General features: G+C 41.5%; 1 protein-coding gene across 1 annotated transcript; it reads left to right on the plus strand.

Annotated features, from left to right (window-relative positions):
* The first annotated feature begins 4522 nt into the window (after positions 1 to 4522).
* TIP4;1 (tonoplast intrinsic protein 4;1) lies at positions 4523 to 5657 on the plus strand. The gene is made up of 3 exons (XM_079006196.1): positions 4523 to 4709; positions 4817 to 5058; positions 5154 to 5657. The coding sequence occupies exons 1-3, from the start codon at positions 4583 to 4585 to the stop codon at positions 5523 to 5525; spliced, it is 741 nt and encodes a 246-aa protein (XP_078862322.1). The 5' UTR covers positions 4523 to 4582; the 3' UTR covers positions 5526 to 5657.
* The last annotated feature ends 14758 nt before the right edge of the window (positions 5658 to 20415 follow it).

Here is a 20415-nt window from a genome sequence, read left to right on the forward strand (position 1 = left end):
TCGTCGAGTCACAAAATGCCTCGTAACCACCATTCTGAAATTACACCAGGAAGATATCAAATAATCCACATAAATAACAGGGAACCAACTCCCAACTAAACCCTAGGGGTTGTGACTTCCTTGCTATGCGTATGGGTCATGTGCTTTCAGTAGTACGGGCCCATACTACCTTCTACACCTACCCATATTTGCCTCAAGTATTATCACAACACCCTAACAATATACATATGCATTGTGAATGCGCAATCCTCACTCCTAGATGAATGCTAAATATCTCATAACTGGCCTACTGGCCTCGTACAATCCAACCATCCATGAAACCTCCACCAACCCTGTAGCACTAATGTATGCTAGTCATACATATCACTGGACCTTATAGACTTTCGAATAAGTGATCCTACCCTAAGCCCTTCATCAAACAAGAACAGGAATTAAGGCCAAACCACACATTCTCAGGCTATAAGATCTTAATTATGTACAGTTATGATGCATACACTAAGCAACTATAGTAATGATGTCAACTTCATATAAGGAAAACCCTAGGTTATCAGGCATCATACAATCAGGCAATTCTATCATGCAATTCCTGAAGATCCCTAGCCTAGTACTAGCATGATGTTCTAACATATCACTTAATCAAATAACCGCATGGTATTTTGGGGGTCTACTTACTGGCTCCGGCTGATCGTACACTCTGCATCCTCCTTTACTTATTTTGAAAACCATTTAAAATCATTTTGAAAATATTTTCCTTAGTTTGATACTGGATTCACACGATTGTTCCTTCAATTCACTCAAACCAAGGATCTGATACCAACTGGTAACACCCATAAAATTCAATCCAATTTAAAACTTTTTCAATTAATTAAAAACCATTAATTATTACAAAGAGTTTTCAAAATAGTTTCATATTAAAGTATCCCAAAAATCAAAAGCATAAAAATGTGAGGAGCTGTACAATCACGCCTTCGCCTTCCCGCAATCATCCGAAGTACCTGAAACCAAAACTAAATATGTAAGCCCGAAGCTTAGTGAGTTTCCCCAAATACCCATACACACAACAATACACATATAAACACAAACAGAATACTATGGGTCCAGTCAACCATCGGGTTGGAATACCCCAGGCCCTCAACCATCGGGTTTGAATTCCAGCATACTATGGGTCCAATCATCCTCAAGATGGAATACCCTAGGCCCTCAACCATCAAGTTGGAATTCCCACATACTACGAGTCCAATCATCCACGGTATGGAATACTCACGGCCCACAACCATCAAGTTGGAATGCCTAGGTCTATTGGCTTTCGCACAAAGAAGTTAAGCCTCAACCACCAATCAAACATGTGCACATATATCAGATAATCACATAACAGTCTATACACATACAAACTGACCTAACAGATCATAACAACATAATAACATCCTATCTACCAGGATACCAATCTAACGGATCATAACAGTATAACATCATCCTATCTACCAGGATACTGATCTAACGGGTTATACTAGCATAACATATCCGGATAACAATCCAAAAGGGTCGGCCTTGGTGCCTTCGACCCTTGAGCTTAGTGAGGAAAACTCATCTCACAACTGTCGAATCTATAGTGATAAGATCAAACTCTCGAATCGCAGCTACGAACTCCAACACCTATATTCACCATAAAACCACTTCCATAAATTCCCAATATACTAAAATACCCCTAGAAGTCAAACCAGTCAAAGTCAACGATCAATGTCAACAGTCCATGTTGACCCGACTCGTCGAGTGCATCTAGCAAATCGTCAAGTTTTCTTAAGAACTCAGAAGTCACCCAAAACCCTAATTTACTCGCTAATCTTCCAACCAACTTGTCGAATTCATGTGTGTCCATATATCGGGGAAATCCCTAACTGACTCGTCGAGTCCTCTTGGTGACTCGCCGAGGTTATGCATAATCAATACGGGAAACCCTCATCCGACTCGCCGAGTCGGCTAAGCGACTCGTCGAGTTCATCCAGTCCATTACTTATACAGATGTTTTTAAGCCACCCCAAAGCTCCATATTGCAGATCCAACCTCCTAGGACATGGTTTCCACGTAAAGATGAAAACTTTACGTGCATGCATGGTTCTAAATGCCAAAACTAGACTAAGGGAAAGATTAACTCAAAGGGAAAGGCCCAAGCTTGCCAAATCTCATAGCTTTATAGCTATAGGGATTAAGGGGAGTCCAGATCTGAAGTTACAACTTTAGATCTTGTCCCAATACTCGAAATGACTCCTAAGTGTGCTAAAGATGGACCTAAACCCAAACACAAGGAGATTAAGCTAAAGATAAACCAAGGTAATGACTTTTTACCTTCAAAATGATGCCAAGAAGAAATAGAGTCAGAGTCTCAAGCTCCTTTTTGCTCCAAGCTTCTTATACTTCACACCTCCTTCACAAAATGCACCAAAATCACTCCTTAGACCTCACAAACACTCAAGAACAAGGTAATCTCGATTAGGGTTTCTTCTGGCTGTCAATAGGGTGGTAAAGGACTGGAGGAAGGGACTTAAGGTCCTTTAAATATGGTACAAACCCTAAAAATTAGGGTTTCATTTTCCAGCCCCCTACTCGTCGAGTCAGGGTCCTCCGACTGGTCGAGTAGATCTAATAACCCACGCGGGCTAACCCGCCTCTACACAACGAGTTGTGGACAACCAAGTCGTCGATTAGGTCCATAAATATGTAATATAATGCTTAAAACTTGTACCTAGGAGTCGGGGTGTTACATGTTTGAGGTTTTTTTTGGGCTAGCTTTGAATGTGTGCTTTGGTTTAGGAAATGTTAATGGGCTTCAAGGAAAGGCTCATGTGAGGGTTCAGACCCAATTTGGAAAATTGGGCCATTAGTAGGCTTTATGGATCTTGTAGTTGGACCTTTTGGTTTTGGGCTTGAGCCTTAGTTTTGGTTCATGTTGGGTCAGGGGTAAGATGTTCATTTTACCTCAGGTATGGATTATGGATCATAGTTTGGAACCCAATTGTTGATTGCGTGTTATTTTGGTATTGATAGCTTGGGAAGTCCTCAGGGCAACAACTAGGGATTTCTATCAGTGAGCTTCTGTATTCGAGGTGAGTGTCCTCACTGTTCTATGGGTCGAAGGCACCAATGGCGGCCCATTTGGTTTATGTATTGTAGGAAAACCCGGGGGTAACCCTTGGCAGTTTCTATGAAAGACCAGGAGGCGACTCCTGGCAAACTGTATGCAAGACCTGAGTTTGAGCTCAGGCAATTACTATTTAAGTAGTTGTAGATTTTATGCTAGTTGTCTTTGTGATGCTTGAATGGAAGACCGGGAGGTGGCTCCTAGCACTTGCCTGTAAGACCCAGGGTTTTGGGCCCCGACCTGGCAAGAAAGATCACGAGGTGGCTCGTGGCATAATGGCAAGACCATGGTTGGCACATAGCACTTTTATTGATTGATTGGATATGTATGACATGTGTGATTCGTTGGATATGTTTGGTATGTGGTATTTGGGGAACTCACTAAGCTTCGTGCTTACAGTTTGTGATTTATGGTTTCACGTATTTCCGGTTCGAAAGGAAAGGTCATGCTTGATCATAGCGCATACACCCGTGTTTTCAACAATATATGATCTTTAGGAATGAACTCTGATAATTGTTTTATTTTGAAATGACTTCTGATGTTTGAATAAAGTTACAATAGTGTTTGGTTATTAAAAATTTGAAACTTTTATCCTTGGTTTTTGGGATGTTACACAAACAAAATTGTTCGGAAATACGATTAAAAATTATTTTTAACAAAAAACGCATAATTCAAACCTTAATTTAAGTACCTTTTGTAACTTTTTAGCATTTATGAGTTTTTCGCTCTTAATTTTTATGTAATTATGTCTTTTAAAACTTTTCATCTATTTTTATTGAAAATTTCTATACTAATAAAAGCTAAAATTTTTAATTTTCACTGCTAGTTTTTTTTCCAAACATGTTCATAAACCCAAATTTAAACGATTGACTTTACTAATTTAACAAATAAATCATGAATTATTCGCCCGAGAGGTGTAGTATTGTAGTATTGTTGGTTCTTTTTAACTTTCATGAATGAAATAGATGAAATGAGAGAAAATGCTTAACCTTCTCATTGATTGATTGCATCATACAGAACTCGTAACATTTATACAGAAAAATATCTAACTAACCAGAAAGTACTTACAAACAGATCTCTAACTAGCGGATTGTTGGATATATTACTAACTTGTGACAGAATACCAGTGTCGTTAAGAATTAAGATCACAGTGAACTCATTATAAACATATCAGTTATTTGACCCGAATTATCAATAGGATATTCAATCCCATAATGACCCGGTTCAAAGGATATAAGAAATCATTTTTGAAGTCAATGGAGGAACAATCATCCATGTGGCCCACCATGTGGGGAAGGTGATGATAGTGTCACGATGTGCCAACTCCAAGTACTATCAATGTATTGCCAACGGAATATTACTTTATCTCAAATAATACCTCCCTATAAATCAGACGCTAGCCATTTCTGCTTGAATTCATCACTAGAAGCTTTCAGATTTGCAACAATGGCGAAGATAGCGATCGGCTCAATCCAGGAGGTGACCAAGCCTGACTGCATCCAAGCGCTAGTTGTCGAGTTCATCGCCACCTTTCTCTTCATCTTTGCTGGTGTCGGAGCTGCCATGACCACCGGTGAATAGCTCACATTTTCTCCCATATTCAACTTCATAACTTCATTTCTTTTACATTTTTTTGGAGAATTGTTGGATGTGACTTCGGTTATTTGTTGAATTTATCAGAGAAACTGGTGGGAAATGAGGTGGTGGGGCTATTTTTCGTGGCAATGGCTCATGCATTAGTGGTGGGGGTGATGATCTCCGCTGGCTTCAGAATCTCCGGTGGCCATCTGAATCCGGCAGTCACTCTTGGGCTGTGCGTCGGTGGTCATATCACCGTCGTTCGATCTGTTCTTTACTGGATTGATCAGTTGCTTGCTTCAGTGGCTGCTTGTGCTCTCCTGAGTTACCTCACCGGAGGACTGGTAAATTTTGACTTCGAAACCGTAATTTTTAGAAGTTTATTGTTGTACTTTATGCAGTAAAATTTATACATCACTTTCTTTCCGGTAACTTTCAGACAACGCCGGTGCATACACTTGCAGTTGGAATGGATTCTCTACAAGGTGTCATTATGGAGATTGTGTTGACTTTCTCTTTGCTCTTTACTGTTTATGCTACTCTAGTGGATCCAAAGAAGGGCTTTCTTGATGGGCTCGGCCCACTTTTAGTTGGGCTTGTGGTTGGTGCTAACATCATGGCTGCGGGTGCTTTCTCTGGTGCATCTATGAACCCGGCAAGATCTTTCGGTCCGGCTCTAGTGTCCGGTGACTGGACTGATCACTGGGTCTATTGGGTCGGTCCACTCATTGGTGGAGGACTCGCCGGATTCATGTATGAAAACTTTTTCATTGTTAGGACTCATGTCCCAATTGCGACCAATGAATTTTAAATTAAGAAGTTTATTGTGATCGTGTAACTTTTTTGCCATTGGTGAATAATAATTGTCTTGGGTGTTTTGTATTCGAATATGAAATGTATGTTTTAATGGAATTATTGAATGAGATGCAAAATATTTAGTTTACATTAATGCATTAAACTCAATGAGAATCGAATGTCAAGTTAACATTTAGTACATTTGTAGTTCAATGGTTATTTAAGTGTTGATAGGAAAAAAGATTATTGTTCAATGGATTGTTGAAATAAATGGTAAAGTTGTATGAAAAATATATTACTATTATTTAACAATTCATTAGACGTTATAGAGTTCAAATATTATGGATACCCTCAAATTTTTTTGAAACAAACATTTAATTAAAGTCATAAAACTAATTTGACATAAAACAAATCAATGATGGCAACGAGTTCTTATTTTCGGTTATGATAGACACCATTTAGAGAAGAGAGATAACACATGAACATAAATTGAAACCAATTTATGCTTACCTTTAGGGTGAGCTTACAATTTAAAGATGCAATCACCTAGTGCTAAGCTAGAATTAAGGAAACATACATGCATAATGAAGAGTGGGTTCCTAATAAAACGCAACTACTCTTTGACTAAATAAAAGAAACATGGCTATTAGTCAAGCTATGTCAGTGGTCTTGAGTACTATCTTAGAAACGTATCAATTCCTTCCCCCTTAACATGGACATTGTCCTCAAGGTCCTGGAAGTCAGTTCGAAGAGTAGATAGAGGGGGAACATATTTGTCAAATGGCTGAAAAGTAAGTGTGGTTACTGGTCAAGCCATTAGTGTGGCCTTGAGTACCATCGTAGACACATATCAGGTTACCTTAACTAAATTCCACATTTTCTCCTATTAACAACATTTTAATGTAAATTATATATTCACATTCGTAATTATTACATAATATTGGTGAATTTCATTTCGTTTCATATATATATATATATATATATATATATATATATATATATATATATATATATATATATATACACACTAGCAGTGTACCCGCGCAAAGCGGCGGGGCGTGTAAATTCCTTCGGTGATATGTTTCCGCTACAAAAATGTTATGTTACAAAAGAAAGGACATGTCGAAGACAAAATAATCAAACTATGGTGTTATTTGTTACATGATACATCAAATAACCGATAAAAAGAAACTGGTCAAGACGGCATAAAATATGAAATGTTTAAGTCATTCAAACAAAAATAAAGAATTATAAGAATACACAAAATATGCAAATTTGTAATAACACATGACTAATTATATATTATTGATCGTGCAACACTTCTTTATACACCACATTTGATGTATAAACTTTATCACCTTTTAAATTTTCGTTAGGCTTCACTAATACTTTTGTGGTCCTAGCAGAAACAATATACCCTAATAAATGAAAATGTTATTGTCATTTGTCATTCTATCATTTAATTGGCCACATGTCATTTTCTAGAATTTTTAAATTTTCTATTTTCCACTTGTCATTTTATTGTATTTTTCATTTTATTTAATTAAAATTCCACATTTAATATGTAAGGTAATATATATGTAAGGTATTTATTAGAAATGGTTTATATATGTAATGTATTCAATACATTAAAACCTTATTAATTTTAATAATTCAAAAAAAATCATTTTTCTTATAAATTCAAAATTTTCAAATTGTTAAAATTTCATATTTAATTTTTTTTTTAAAATAAGCTTATGTAATACATGGGTCTCATACCTAGTATTATGTAAAAAAAAAAACTTAAAGTTTGTCTTCTTTATGATTTTATTACTAACTCTGGACTTTTATGCTATAAATTTAGATATGACGGCTAGTTTTTTTTCACTATCGTCGATTAGTTTCAATAGATGATTAGCTTTCTTTCCGCAGACGTCAAATATATTTATTTTAATGAACATTTTCCTTTTGGCAATGATTATCTCCCTTATTTTTAATATGAATGACATCAAATCAAATGAAAGTTTTAAACTCTTATATATTTAGCTTAGTCATTTCATTAGTTTAACATCATAATATCAATGTTAAATGGTGTGTGTGTGTGTGTGTATATATATATATATATATATATATATATATACATTCTCAGTTTCATTTCGACAACTAAATTGTCTGTTTTATTTCAAAAAAATATTAGTTAGTTATAATTTCTTTTGCGGACGGTGAATAATTTTCTTTCGAGGAATCATCTATTTTTGTGAATTATTTGGCCATTCGTAAAAATATCATATCTCAAATGAATATACAATAAATAGTCAAATATGATTTATAATTAAGATTAATATTTATTAGTTACGTGTTGGTGTTAATTTTATTAGGTGGAGAAAAGAAGTGTAATAATAATAATAATAATAATAATAATAATAATAATATAAACATGGTATTACTTTAACAAATAGTAAACTAATGGAAATAAATACAATTGGACTATATATTATAATTTAAAAGTATACAGTTATTTGACAAAGAAAACATTGTGAATATTGCATCCTTTGACTTTGAAACAATTATAATATTTATTTTTTTATAACTAATCTCATACATAGTACTATAATCAAAATGTGTCAAAATTAATTACACCATATTTGACATAGTTAAAGTGGATTAGAGATGCAATTATACAATAAGAAAAATTAATTCATACATTATTCTTTACATACCAACATGTTAATATTCATGCTATGGATTAATAATATGAAATTATTTTTATGTAATAACTATACATTCACAAACCATATTTTTACAATTAATAATATGAAATTATTTTTGGTCCGTAGTTTGCAACTTCAACTCACAATGACCGGATGCTTTTGATACAAAATTCATATTTAAAAACCTCAATTATACAATCTTCATCCTAAAATCAAGAATTCACAATTTAATTTTGTAGCACCTGGTTCTTGGTACGTGTTCTTTTTATTAAATCTTTAAATATTTTGCATTTGGTCTTGGACTCGGCGAGTTGAAGGACCAACTCGCCAAGTAGAAGTGGGATGAGGCGCGGAGTTTAAGTGGTGGACTCGGCGAGTAGACCATGTTTGGGAAAAAACCCTAATCCGAGGGTTTGCACCCTATTTAAACACCTTAACTCGGCCTCCTTAGTCCCATTTGCTCCCAGAAGACCCCCATAGTAAACCCTAGCCGTTATTGAAGCAATCTAAGTCTTTTGGAGTGATTTTGGTGCTTTTGTGATCCAAGGAAGGAAGGAACAGCTTGAAGGATCAAGAGGAGGCTAGAAGGATTCGGTTTTGAGCATCATTTGCGGACTTCAGAATGTATAAAGTCTATACCTTGCTTGCTCTTTTGATAGATCCCATTTTGTGGAGTTTTAGGGCTTTTCTAAGCCATTTTGGTCACCAACCATGATTGCAAGCATGGTTTGAGGTTGATGTTTCGGATCTAGGTCCTTAGAGAGGTTACAAGGCAGAAAGGAGTGGCTTTTGCACTCAAGGAAGGCCCCATGCATTGTGAGAGCTTGTTTTAGGACCTTTTGAGCTTAAAGTCCCATGCAAGCACGTAAAGGTTGTAACTTTACGTGCTAGATCGATTGTAGAAGCATAGATCTACATTTTGATCCACGGTTGTACATCAAAAATCGAAGATTCAGTGCGTGGTTGTGACCAACTCGGCGAGTCCGTTCTTGGACTCGGCGATTCCAAGGTTCTGTCCCATATCAGTTGAGGGTCATAAGGACCCAGTTGAGTGTGGAAAGGTTTTAAGGGGGTCCCAAGGGATGAACCAACATTCTGGACTCAGCCATCGTTCTGGAAATTCATGGGACTCGGCGAGTGCATGAACAGACTCGGCGAGTCCAAGGCAATCTTCTTAAGGATGAAGATGAACTCGACGAGTTGTCCATACAACTCGGCGAGTCAAGGACAGGACCTATGTATCAGTTGATGATGAACTTGGCGAGTTGTTCATACAACTCGGCGAGTCGGATGAGGATTTAGTCGATGTTCATTTAGAAGGAAAACTCGTCGAGTCATCGCCTAACTCGACGAGTAGAGACGGGTATGAGGTCTAATGGAAGGATACGGACTCGGCGAGTTGGGGAGCCAACTCGGCGAGTCAGGTCAACTAGAAGTTGACTTTGACTTTCACTTGGTCAGGGGTAAAATGGTCATTTTACCCTAAGAGTAGATGTCAGTTTTCTGACTAAGTGTTTTGTTGGAATTATAGCCGGAGGATTTCCGGAGCAGCTGCGGCAGCAGTCAGAGGATTCCCGCACAGTCCAGTAGCTACTACGAGGTGAGTTACCTTCCGGTAGCGGTGGTTCTACGGCCACAATGACGGCCCACCAGTAGGGATCGTATGCTAGATGTTTGTCTTTGTGATATTCATCTATGTTGTTACTACCTCATATGTTATATGCTAGCGTGATATGGTATGTGATAGTGATAGAGTTCGGTTGTTAGGACCGAAGGGTAGGTTAGGCACCCCAGATATACCTAACAGTATGTTATGACATGTTTAGCTGCTAGCATGATATATTACATGAGATAGAGGTAGTAGGAGGGGGAAGAGTCCCCGAGATTCGGTGGTTAGGACCGAAGGGTAGGTCGGACACCCCAGATATGTATGAAAATAGATTATGCTATGATATATGTGGCAGTAGTAGTAAGGGATGAAATAGTCCCCGAGGTTCGGTTGTTAGGACCGAAGGGTAGTCAGCACCCCAGAATAGCTCGAAATGGGTAGGTCAGCACCCCATAATGGCTTGACACGGGTAGGACGGCACCCCAGAATGGCCGCACGGGTAGGTCGGCACCCCAGAATGGACGTACCGGGTAGGTCGGGCACCCCAGAAATGCCTGGTAGTATGTATGTTATGTGATTGTATGGTATGTGGTATGATGGGGGAACTTACTAAGCTTCGTGCTTATAGTTTTCAATTTTGGTTTCAGGTACCTCTTCAGCGAAGGGGAAAGAGCTGGCGCGGTAGCGGCACATCATACACACACATTAGTTTTCCGCATTTATGAGATGTTCTGGGATTGTACTCTGACATTATTATTATTTTCATGTTTTGGGTTTTCAGACACGAGATACGTTTTATGAAATGATATGATCGGATGATGTTCTACTACAAATGTTTTACAAACCACTTAATTTAAATGAAATCTTTGGGCGTGAAAATTAGGTCGTTACAAGTTGGTATTAGAGCCCTGGTTTGAGGGATTCGGACACACCCTCGGGGGTGTCTGAACTCAAATAAAGGAATTAAAAGATTTTGGAAAAAGGAAATGTTTTCTAAAAGTTAAGTAAAGAGTTTTTGAGAAAGAACAGAGTGTGTGATGTGCGCGACCGACCGAGCTCAAGTAAGTATTCCCCAAAGTACCCATACAAGTTTATGTTACGTGTATCAGTTTCAGTAGAATAGCATGCTAGAATAGGACTAAGGATCTAGGAGTGATGCCTTATGTGTCTGCTTTATGTGCTTCAGCTTATGAGAGTTGCATGCTAGAATTGAGTAGACAGCAGTAGGATAGCCTGTCTAGGTTATGCCTGATAGTATGAGCTTATCATTGTATGCTAGTGCAGTTCTTGTTATGAGGATAGAGTTGCTTGAGATTGTTCCCTTTTGTCCAAATGTTGTTTGCTTTGTGCTATGTGGGCTTTGAGTGATGGGAGTTAGCTGTTAGGTGAATACGTTAAAGTCACATGATCAGGATTGAATAATCTCAGAGTGTTGGATTTGACCCTATTACGTAGCTCTTGTTTGAGTCCTAACCGTTGTAGGGATGAGTCCCTTACTCGAAGGATCATCCGAGCCTCGTTGCATATGATTGTATTCAGGTAATAGCTAATTGACATTACAAAGAGACCTTCAGCAGCTGAGGACTGGGTTGGGTGGAGTCAGAGGTTTCCTAGGGTAAGCCTAGGATAAGAGTAGCAGAGATCAGCAGTCGTGAAAGGGATCTGGTGGAGTCAAGGCAGTCCTTGAGGAAGGTACGGATAGATGTGGAAGGTAGTATGAGCCCGTACTACTGAAAGCAGAGGATCCATACCCGAATTGAGGAAGGCTAAGACAAGACCGGGGAACTTCTAATAGATGTGATCCCTTTAGAGGTATCAGTATCACTAATAGTTTCCTGTATGTATTGCAAAATGGTGGTACTACGTCAGAGGCCAGCAGTTGGCAGTTCTGGAGAGGGATCGGGTTCGGGATCAAGTTTTGAGCCAGTAGATGAGAGGCTACGCGAGTTCATCGCGTCAGAGATCACCAGAGGCATCCTTGAGTCGACCCCCATCATTTTCAGGTCGATCAAGGAATGGATAGTTGAGCTGATGGAGGACCGCCTCAGGGCGTTTAGGAGTGACATGGCATTTGGCCAGTTAGGATCTTGTACACTGTCCTTTAAGGACTTCAGGGGCAGTGGTGCGCCGGATTTCCATGGGGCGAAAGACCCCATTGCTGCCAGACGATGGATTGCGGACATTGAGTCCGCACAGCTGACCAGCTTCTGCCCCCGAGGGGTCGAAGGTGAGATATGCAGCAGGATGTTTACGAGACCGAGCTAGAGATTGGTGGGAGTCCGTCGGTGACTCATTTGGAGCCTCGGCTGTTGAGGCTATGACCTGGTCGGACTTTGTGACCAGGTTCAGGGCAGAGTTTGTGCCGACTGTCGAGCTTCAGCAGCTGGCCAGGGAGTTTTTAGATATGAGGCAGACGACGGAGACTGTGGCGGAGATCACCGCCAAGTTCCGAGAGAGGGCATTGTTAGTGCCCCAGTATGAGGGGGATGAGGATATGAGGAGGACCCGCTACCATGACATGCTACGGGCTGACATCCGAGAGCATGTTAGCTTTTCATCTTGCCCTACCCTGGAGTCCATGATTGCCAGGGCGAGGGAGAGGGATATCGATCTGGAGCATGTCCGGAAGAGGAAAGTATAGGAGGGATAGTCGATTGGGGCTTCGGGGAAGAAGCCCAAGGGATCAAATGGTAGGCCGAAAGGCCAGGCAGGACCGAGCCGCTGCAGGAAATGCGGCAGGCCACATGAGGGGCGTGTAAACTTGGATCGTCGGGCTGCTACAAGTGCGGCAAGACGGGGCATTTCAGCAGGGATTGTACTGCCCCTACACCGGTTATTCAGACGTCTGAGTTGCTGTGTTTCCACTGCAACCAGAGGGGCCACAAGAAGGCCAATTGCCCCCAGTTGACAGCAACATTAGCGCCAGTGAAGGCACCAGCTCCAGTGACCCTGCGGATCACTGATGACCGGCAGGGCAAGACAGAGGCTCCAGTGGTGAGGATCCGGGCATTCCGGTTGACTACCGAGGAGGCACGCGCTGCACCCGATGTGGTGACGGGTATGACTTCTTATTTATGATGTTATGATATGCTGCTGTGATTTTGATATGTTATGTATGTGCTCTGTTCAGGATCTTTCCATGTGAACGGTATCCCAGTTCAGGGGTTGTTTGATTCAGGTGCCACCCGATCGTTTGTTTCTCTTGCGCTCAGCAAGAGATTTTCCGAGTCTTCAGGCATGTTGGATTGCCCTCTAGACGTAGAGATTGCAGATGACCGTTCGGTGCGAGCATCGACGGTATTCCAAGATTGTGTGCTGAGATTATTCGAGGAGCGCTACCTGGTGGATCTGGTTCCCATACCTTTGCGGGGGAACAAGGTTATTATCGGTATGGATTGGTTAAGCCCCAATGGCGCAGTGATAGATTGCACGCAAAAGTTGGTTCGGATCAGGACCCCAAGTGGGGGAGAGCTGGTGATTCAGGGCGAGAGGCCATAGAGAGGACCAACCCTATGTTTAGCAGCGAGAGCTAGGCGCTACCTACAGCAGGGTTGCGCAGGTTATGTCGCGTATGTTATGGATACCCGGGAGGCGGGTAAGACGACGGTGGGCGAGATGCTCGTAGTACAAGAGTTCGCGGACGTATTCCCCGAGGAGCTGCCTGGGATACCTCCGGAGCGTCAGGTGGAGTTCAAGATCGACCTAGTCCCTGGTGCGGCACCAATAGCCAAGGCACCATATCGGTTGGCTCCTCCCGAGATGCAGGAGTTGTCTACGCAACTGCAGGAGCTGCTAGACAACGGATTTATCAGGCCAAGTAGTTCGCCTTGGGGAGCCCCGATTCTATTTGTGAAGAAGAAGGACGGGTCACATCGTATGTGTATAGACTATAGGGAGCTGAATAAGGTAACGGTGAAGACTCGTTACCCACTCCCGAGGATTGACGACCTCTTTGACCAGCTACAGGGAGCATCTTGGTTCTCCAAGATTGATCTGCGTTCAAGATATCATCAGATGAGGGTCAGAGAGGAAGATGTGCAGAAGATTGCGTTTCGGACGCGCTATGGCCATTACGAGTTTGTGGTGATGCCCTTCGGGCTCACCAATGCTCCTGCCGCGTTCATGGACCTCATGAACCGCGTGTGTAAACCGATGTTAGACCGGTCTGTGATAGTGTTTATTGATGATATCTTGGTTTATTCCAAGACGCAGGAGGAGCACGAGGAGCACCTGCGGTAGGTGCTAGAGACTTTGAGGAGGGAGAGCTTGTATGCCAAGTTCTCCAAATGTGAGTTTTCGTTGCGCGAGGTGCAGTTTCTTGGGCACCTTGTCAACCAGGACGGAATTTCGGTAGACCCGGCCAAGGTGGAGGCCGTGATGAGATGGGAGGTTCCGAAGTCTCAATCTGAGATTCGGAGTTTCTTGGGATTAGCGGGCTATTATCGGAAATTCATCCAAGATTTCTCCAAGATAGCCGTACCTTTGACCAGACTAACAAGGAAGGTCGTGGTCGTTCGTTGGGGGTCCGAGCAGCAGGCAGCGTTCGAGACACTGAGACAGAGATTGTGCGAGGCGCCAATCTTAGCCCTGCTAGAGGGCATGGAGGATTTTGTTGTGTACTGCGATGCATCTATCTCAGGTTTGGGCGCGGTATTGATGCAGAGAGGGCATGTCATTGCGTACGCGTCGAGGCAGCTGAAGCCTCACGAGGCGAACTACCCGACGCATGACTTGGAGCTGGGGGCTGTTGTGTTCGCCCTCAAGATTTGGCGTCATTACCTCTATAGGGTTTGTTGTACCATTTACACGGACCATAAGAGTTTGAGGTACCTCATGGATCAGCCGAATCTAAACATGAGGCAGCGTCGGTGGATGGACGTGGTAAAGGATTACGATTGCGAGATCCTTTATCACCCGGGTAAGGCCAATGTGGTGGCCGATGCGCTTAGCCGCAAGGCGGCACCAATCAGGGATATCTGCATGTGGATGACAGTGGTGACTCCGCTATTGGAGCAGATTCGGGAGGCCCAGTAGGAGACCATGAAGGAGGAACATCGGAAGAGTGAGCGCATAGTGGGTCAGGTTTCCTCCTTCGACTATGACAGCAGGGGATTATTGACATTACACCGCAGGGTGTGGGTGCCATACCTCGGAGGTGTGTGCCAGATCTAGATGGAGGAGGCACACAAATCCCGATTCTCCATTCATCCCGGGGCGACGAAGATGTATAGGGATCTTCATCTGGACTATTGGTGGCCCTGCATGAAGCGGGATATGGCATGGTACGTGGAGCGGTGCTTGACTTGCAGGAAGGTCAAGGCCGAGCATCAGAGACCACACGGCAAGATGCAGCCGTTGGATATCCCGCTGTGGAAATGGGAGGATATTACGATGGATTTTATCACGAAGCTTCCCAGGACCGCACGAGGAGTGGATTCGATATGGGTCATCGTCGATCGATTGACCAAGAGCGCCCACTTTATCCCGATTCAGGAGAGCATCTCGGCCGACAAATTGGCCGATATCTATATCAGAGAGGTGGTGGCCTGGCACGGAGTGCCAATTTCGGTGATTTCAGATAGGGATGTGCGGTTCACATCCATGTTTTGGAAGAAATTCCACGACGATTTGGGTACTCGTCTGCATTTCAGCACCGCCTTTCACCCGCAGACGGATGGCCAGAGCGAGCAGACCATCCAGACTCTGGAAGACATGCTTCGAGCATGTGTTTTAGACTTCAGAGGTAGCTGGGATACGTACCTTCCGTTGGCGGAGTTCTCGTATAATAATAGCTATCATCCAAGCACCGACCGTCCTCCCTTCGAGATGTTGTATGGGAGGAGGTGCAGGACCCCGATATGCTGGGGCGAGGTTGGCCAGAGGGTCATGGGGAGCACCGATGTAGTGCTCAAGACGAAAGAGAAGATTCAGCAAGTCCGGAGCAGGCTTCAGACTGCTCAGAGTCGGCATAAAAGTTATGCCGATAAGCGTCGATCAGACCTGGAGTTCCAGATCAGAGATATGGTTCTCCTGAAAGTGTCGCCTTGGAAAGGCGTCATTGGATTTAGGAAGCAGGGCAAGTTGGGCCCAAGGTATATTGGACCGTTCAGGGTTAAAGCCCGGGTGGGCAAGGTGGCATATAGGCTGGATTTGCCAGCCGAACTCAGTCAGATACATAACACTTTTCATGTTTCTCAGCTGCGAAAGTGCCTGGTGGACGACTCAGCAGTAGTACCCTTGGAGGACATTCAGGTTGATGGAAGCCTGAATTACATCGAGCGGCCTGTAGCGATCCTTGATCGGAATTCAAAGGATCTGAGGAACAAAAGAGTAGAACTAGTGAAGGTGCAATGGCAGCACCGGAAGGGGTCGGAGTGGATCTGGGAGCCGGTGCAAGATGATGGAGCACTACCCCGAGCTGTTTCAGGATCGAGCAGCAGACTTCGAGGACGAAGTCTAAAATAAGTGGGGGAGATTTACAGCACCTGGTTCTTGGTACGTGTTATTTTTATTAAATCTTTAAATATTTTGCATTTGGTCTTGGACTCGGCAAGTTGAAGGACCAACTCGCCGAGTAGAAGCGGGATGAGGCGCGAAGTTTAAGTGGTGGACTCGGCGAGTCGAGTCTTGGACTCGGCGAAGAGACCTTGTTTGGGCAAAAAACCTAATCCGAGGGTTTGCACCCTATTTAAACACCTTAACTCGGCCTCCTTAGTCCCATTTGCTCCCAGAAGACCCCCATAGTAAACCCTAGCTGTTATTGAAGCAATCTAAGGCTTTTGGAGTGATTTTGGTGCTTTTGTGATCCAAGGAAGGAAGGAAAAGCTTGAAGGATCAAGAGGAGGCTAGAAGGATTCGGTTTTGAGCATCATTTGCTGACTTCAGAAGGTATAAAGTCTATACGTTGCTTGCTCTTTTGATAGATCCCATTTTGTGGAGTTTTAGGGCTTTTCTAAACCATTTTGGTCACCAACCATGATTGCAAGCATGGTTTGAGGTTGATGTTTCGGATCTAGGTCCTTAGAGAGGTTACAAGGCAGAAAGGAGTGGCTTTTGCACTCAAGGAAGGCCCCATGCATTGTGAGAGCTTGTTTTAGGACCTTTTGAGCTTAAAGTCCCATGCAAGCACGTAAAGTTTGTAACTTTACGTGCTAGATCGATTGTAGAAGCATAGATCTACATTTTGATCAAGAGTTGTACATCAGAAATCGAAGATTCAGTGAGTGGTTGTGACCAACTCGACGAGTCCGTTCTTGGACTCGGCGAGTCCAAGGTTCTGTCTCATATCAGTTGAGGGTCATAAGGACCCAGTTGAGTGTGGAAAGGTTTTAAGGGGGTCCCAAGGGATGACCCAACGTTCTGGACTCAGCCATCGTTCTGGAAATTCATGGGACTCGGCGAGTGCATGAACAGACTCGGCGAGTCCAAGGCCATCTTCTTAAGGATGAAGATGAACTCGACGAGTTGTCCATACAACTCGGCGAGTCAAGGACAGGAACTATGTATCAGTTGATGATGAACTTGGCGAGTTGTTCATACAACTCGGCGAGTCGGATGAGGATTTAGTCGATGTTCATTTACAAGGAAAACTCGTCGAGTCATCGCCTAACTCGACGAGTAGAGACGGGTATGAGGTCTAATGGAAGGATAGGGACTCGGCGAGTTGACGAGCCAACTCGGCGAGTAAGGTCAACTAGAAGTTGACTTTGACTTTGACTTGGTCAGGGGTAAAATGGTCATTTTACCCTAAGAGTAGATGTCGGTTTCTAACTAAGTGTTTTGTGGGAATTATAGCCGGAGGATTTCCGGAGCAGCAGCGGCAGCAGTCAGAGGATTCCCACACAGTTTAGCAGCTACTACGAGGTGAGTTAGCTTCCAGTAGCGGTGGGTTTACGGCTACAATGTCGGCCCACCAGTAGGGATCGTATGCTAGATGTTTGTCTTTGTGATATTCATTTGTGTTGTTACTACCTGATATGTTATATGCTAGCGTGATATGGTACGTGATAGTGATAGAGTTCGGTTGTTAGGACCGAAGGGTAGGTTAGGCACCCCAGATATGCCTAACAGTATGTTATGACTGTAGGGTTTTGAGCATTCTAACACTCCTATGGTGTACATGCAACCCTATAAACCTTGGATCTATGTTTTCTCTATTATACATGCAAATAATAACTTTCCAAGGCTTTAATCCTAAGTAGCATATTATGAAGTTCTTATACTACAAAGTTCTAGTTAGATGACATACCTTTTGATGTAGCTTGATGTCTTCAAGCTTTAAGAGCTTAGCCCCAATTGTGTGGAAGCCTCAAGTGGAATCACAAATCACCAAAACACCTTGGAAGACTTTAGAGAATATGGATACTTGGTTCTCTTTAGTGAAATCGGCTAGCCCTCTTAGTGTAACCACACTAGTGCCAATTTCACCAACCAAGGACATCTTTAATATACTTGGCCCATTCCATATATATAAGAGTCCATATTTAATTAGTTCATTTTGATCACTTAATTAATTCTAAATTAATTCTTGATCAATACTATTTAAATAATATGATTCCATATTAATATATTAGAACTTATAATATATTAATATTAATCATAAATATACTATTCTCAAAAGATTATCCATATAAATTGTTTCTGTGAAGTGCAACCCAAATGGACCATGTCGGGTCGGGTCAAGTACATACCAAATATAGTTATGGACTTAGACATTAATCCAACAATCTCCTACTTGGATAAGTCTAAAACTATTATTGAGTATGACTTCAAAACCTAACTGGAAATCGTAGCTCTTAAAGCCGCTGTCGAACTCTGATCTTTGTCAACGAACTTGTCCATTAGATAAGGGATCATATATTCCTCCATTCTAGATATCATATGGACTGAGACATGGATTATAATATTGTTTCCCGATTCCGATTCATGACGACTGACTGATTGAACAAATCAAATCAGTCCTGGCTTGGCCAAGCACTCACATGTGTCATCATTAAATCATCGAGGGGCCCATAGATATCGCTTTTATCCCGAAGGTAAAAGGAATGGATAAACTTCGACTCATATGGCTTGTTCTACTACTTGTTGAATCATACACAAAGGCACGTTTTATAACACCGAGTTACCGAGTGCGTTTTCGTGCAATCAATGTACAACCAACTCATAGTAACAACTCATATCTCTAGGTTTGAAGAATATAAGATATTATCGTCTCATGATCACTCGTGATAAAATCCATGAAGTGATTCCAATGAGCGCGGGTTGAATCCAATACTCAGAACTTATGAGCACTCATGAGTGTTGTAGCCCTTTGTCCAACATCTTAGACATCTACAAGTCAACCCATGACAATCTTAATTCATATCTACTTCCAACATATGAACGACTGTGGATGGTTTAAATAACTTAGTCATCCAGAACAATGACCTAGTTATTCTGGAAGTTAAAACATGCAAAGTGAAACACAAGAATAAATGAATCAAATATGGTATCAAACCCTATGAATATAAATAAACACTTTTATTTATCACCATACTGATTACTCATTATTCATTGTTTCGGTTTTATCAACTTTATACTTGAATTAAAAACACTAGTTGTACCATGCTCCAAGCATGTACACTATTTTTTCTAAACACGAGTCATGCCACACACCAAGTATGCATACTATGTTTGTCTATGATCCTTTTCTTTGTGACTTAGATCGATTGAACATAACTCCAATGATCATCTTTACACATTCCCAAACCCTTACTGCAAATGCAAGAATTCCAAATTCATGCCATTTACTGAAGTCTGTTAGATTCTAAACTTATATGCATTGATCCTCTTGTAATGATTATACACAAATTCACAAAGACTTGGCAGCAATCATTATAGAGTATTCCAAAGGAGATCAACTCCTTGGAAACATCCTTCTTGCATTAAGTTTCCTAATCATACAAATTGAATACTTTCTAACTTTGAAGCATTTCCATATTCCATTTTGACTATCACTTCTGAACAAGAATTTCCTCTTTTCAGACTATGTCAATATGGTCCTTCCAATATTAACAATATACTTCCAACTGTCCTTGAGCAACCAATCTTTGGTAAACCTTAGATTGTCCTCGACAATTGATTAATCACTTTAGTCATATCCAATTCTTGACATTTTCCCTTCTTAATGCCCCAGGCATTTGGAAAATTTTGGAAAGGATAAATATAGCACATGTAATCGATCCTATATCCGAAGCATATGGGACACGATCCATGATGTCTCACATAAAGACTAAACCAGTCTTTTGCTATAATATTTCCATTTTTATTTGCCAAGTTCTCATAATTCAGATTATGAAAAGGGATGCCGTAATCATAATCGAATTTTAGAACGCAAATAATGAACCCATATATAGAATTTCCTTATGTTAACCCATTCCAACATGAAATTCATATATATTTTTGACTAAATACGATTAAGACCTCAAACTAAGCTTTTAGATTTGAGGTGAAGTATAATTTCCTCTCCCTTAATTATAGCAAAACAACTTTTTCCCAATTGAGACCTTTTGTTTTTCTATAATTAATATTGCTAACTTGCAACCTTTATCATAATTATCATGCTCCCA

This window comes from Lactuca serriola, chromosome 6, assembly GCF_051521515.1.
Source record: "Lactuca serriola cultivar US96UC23 chromosome 6, Lser_US96UC23_V15, whole genome shotgun sequence".
Taxonomy (NCBI): Eukaryota; Viridiplantae; Streptophyta; class Magnoliopsida; order Asterales; family Asteraceae; genus Lactuca; species Lactuca serriola.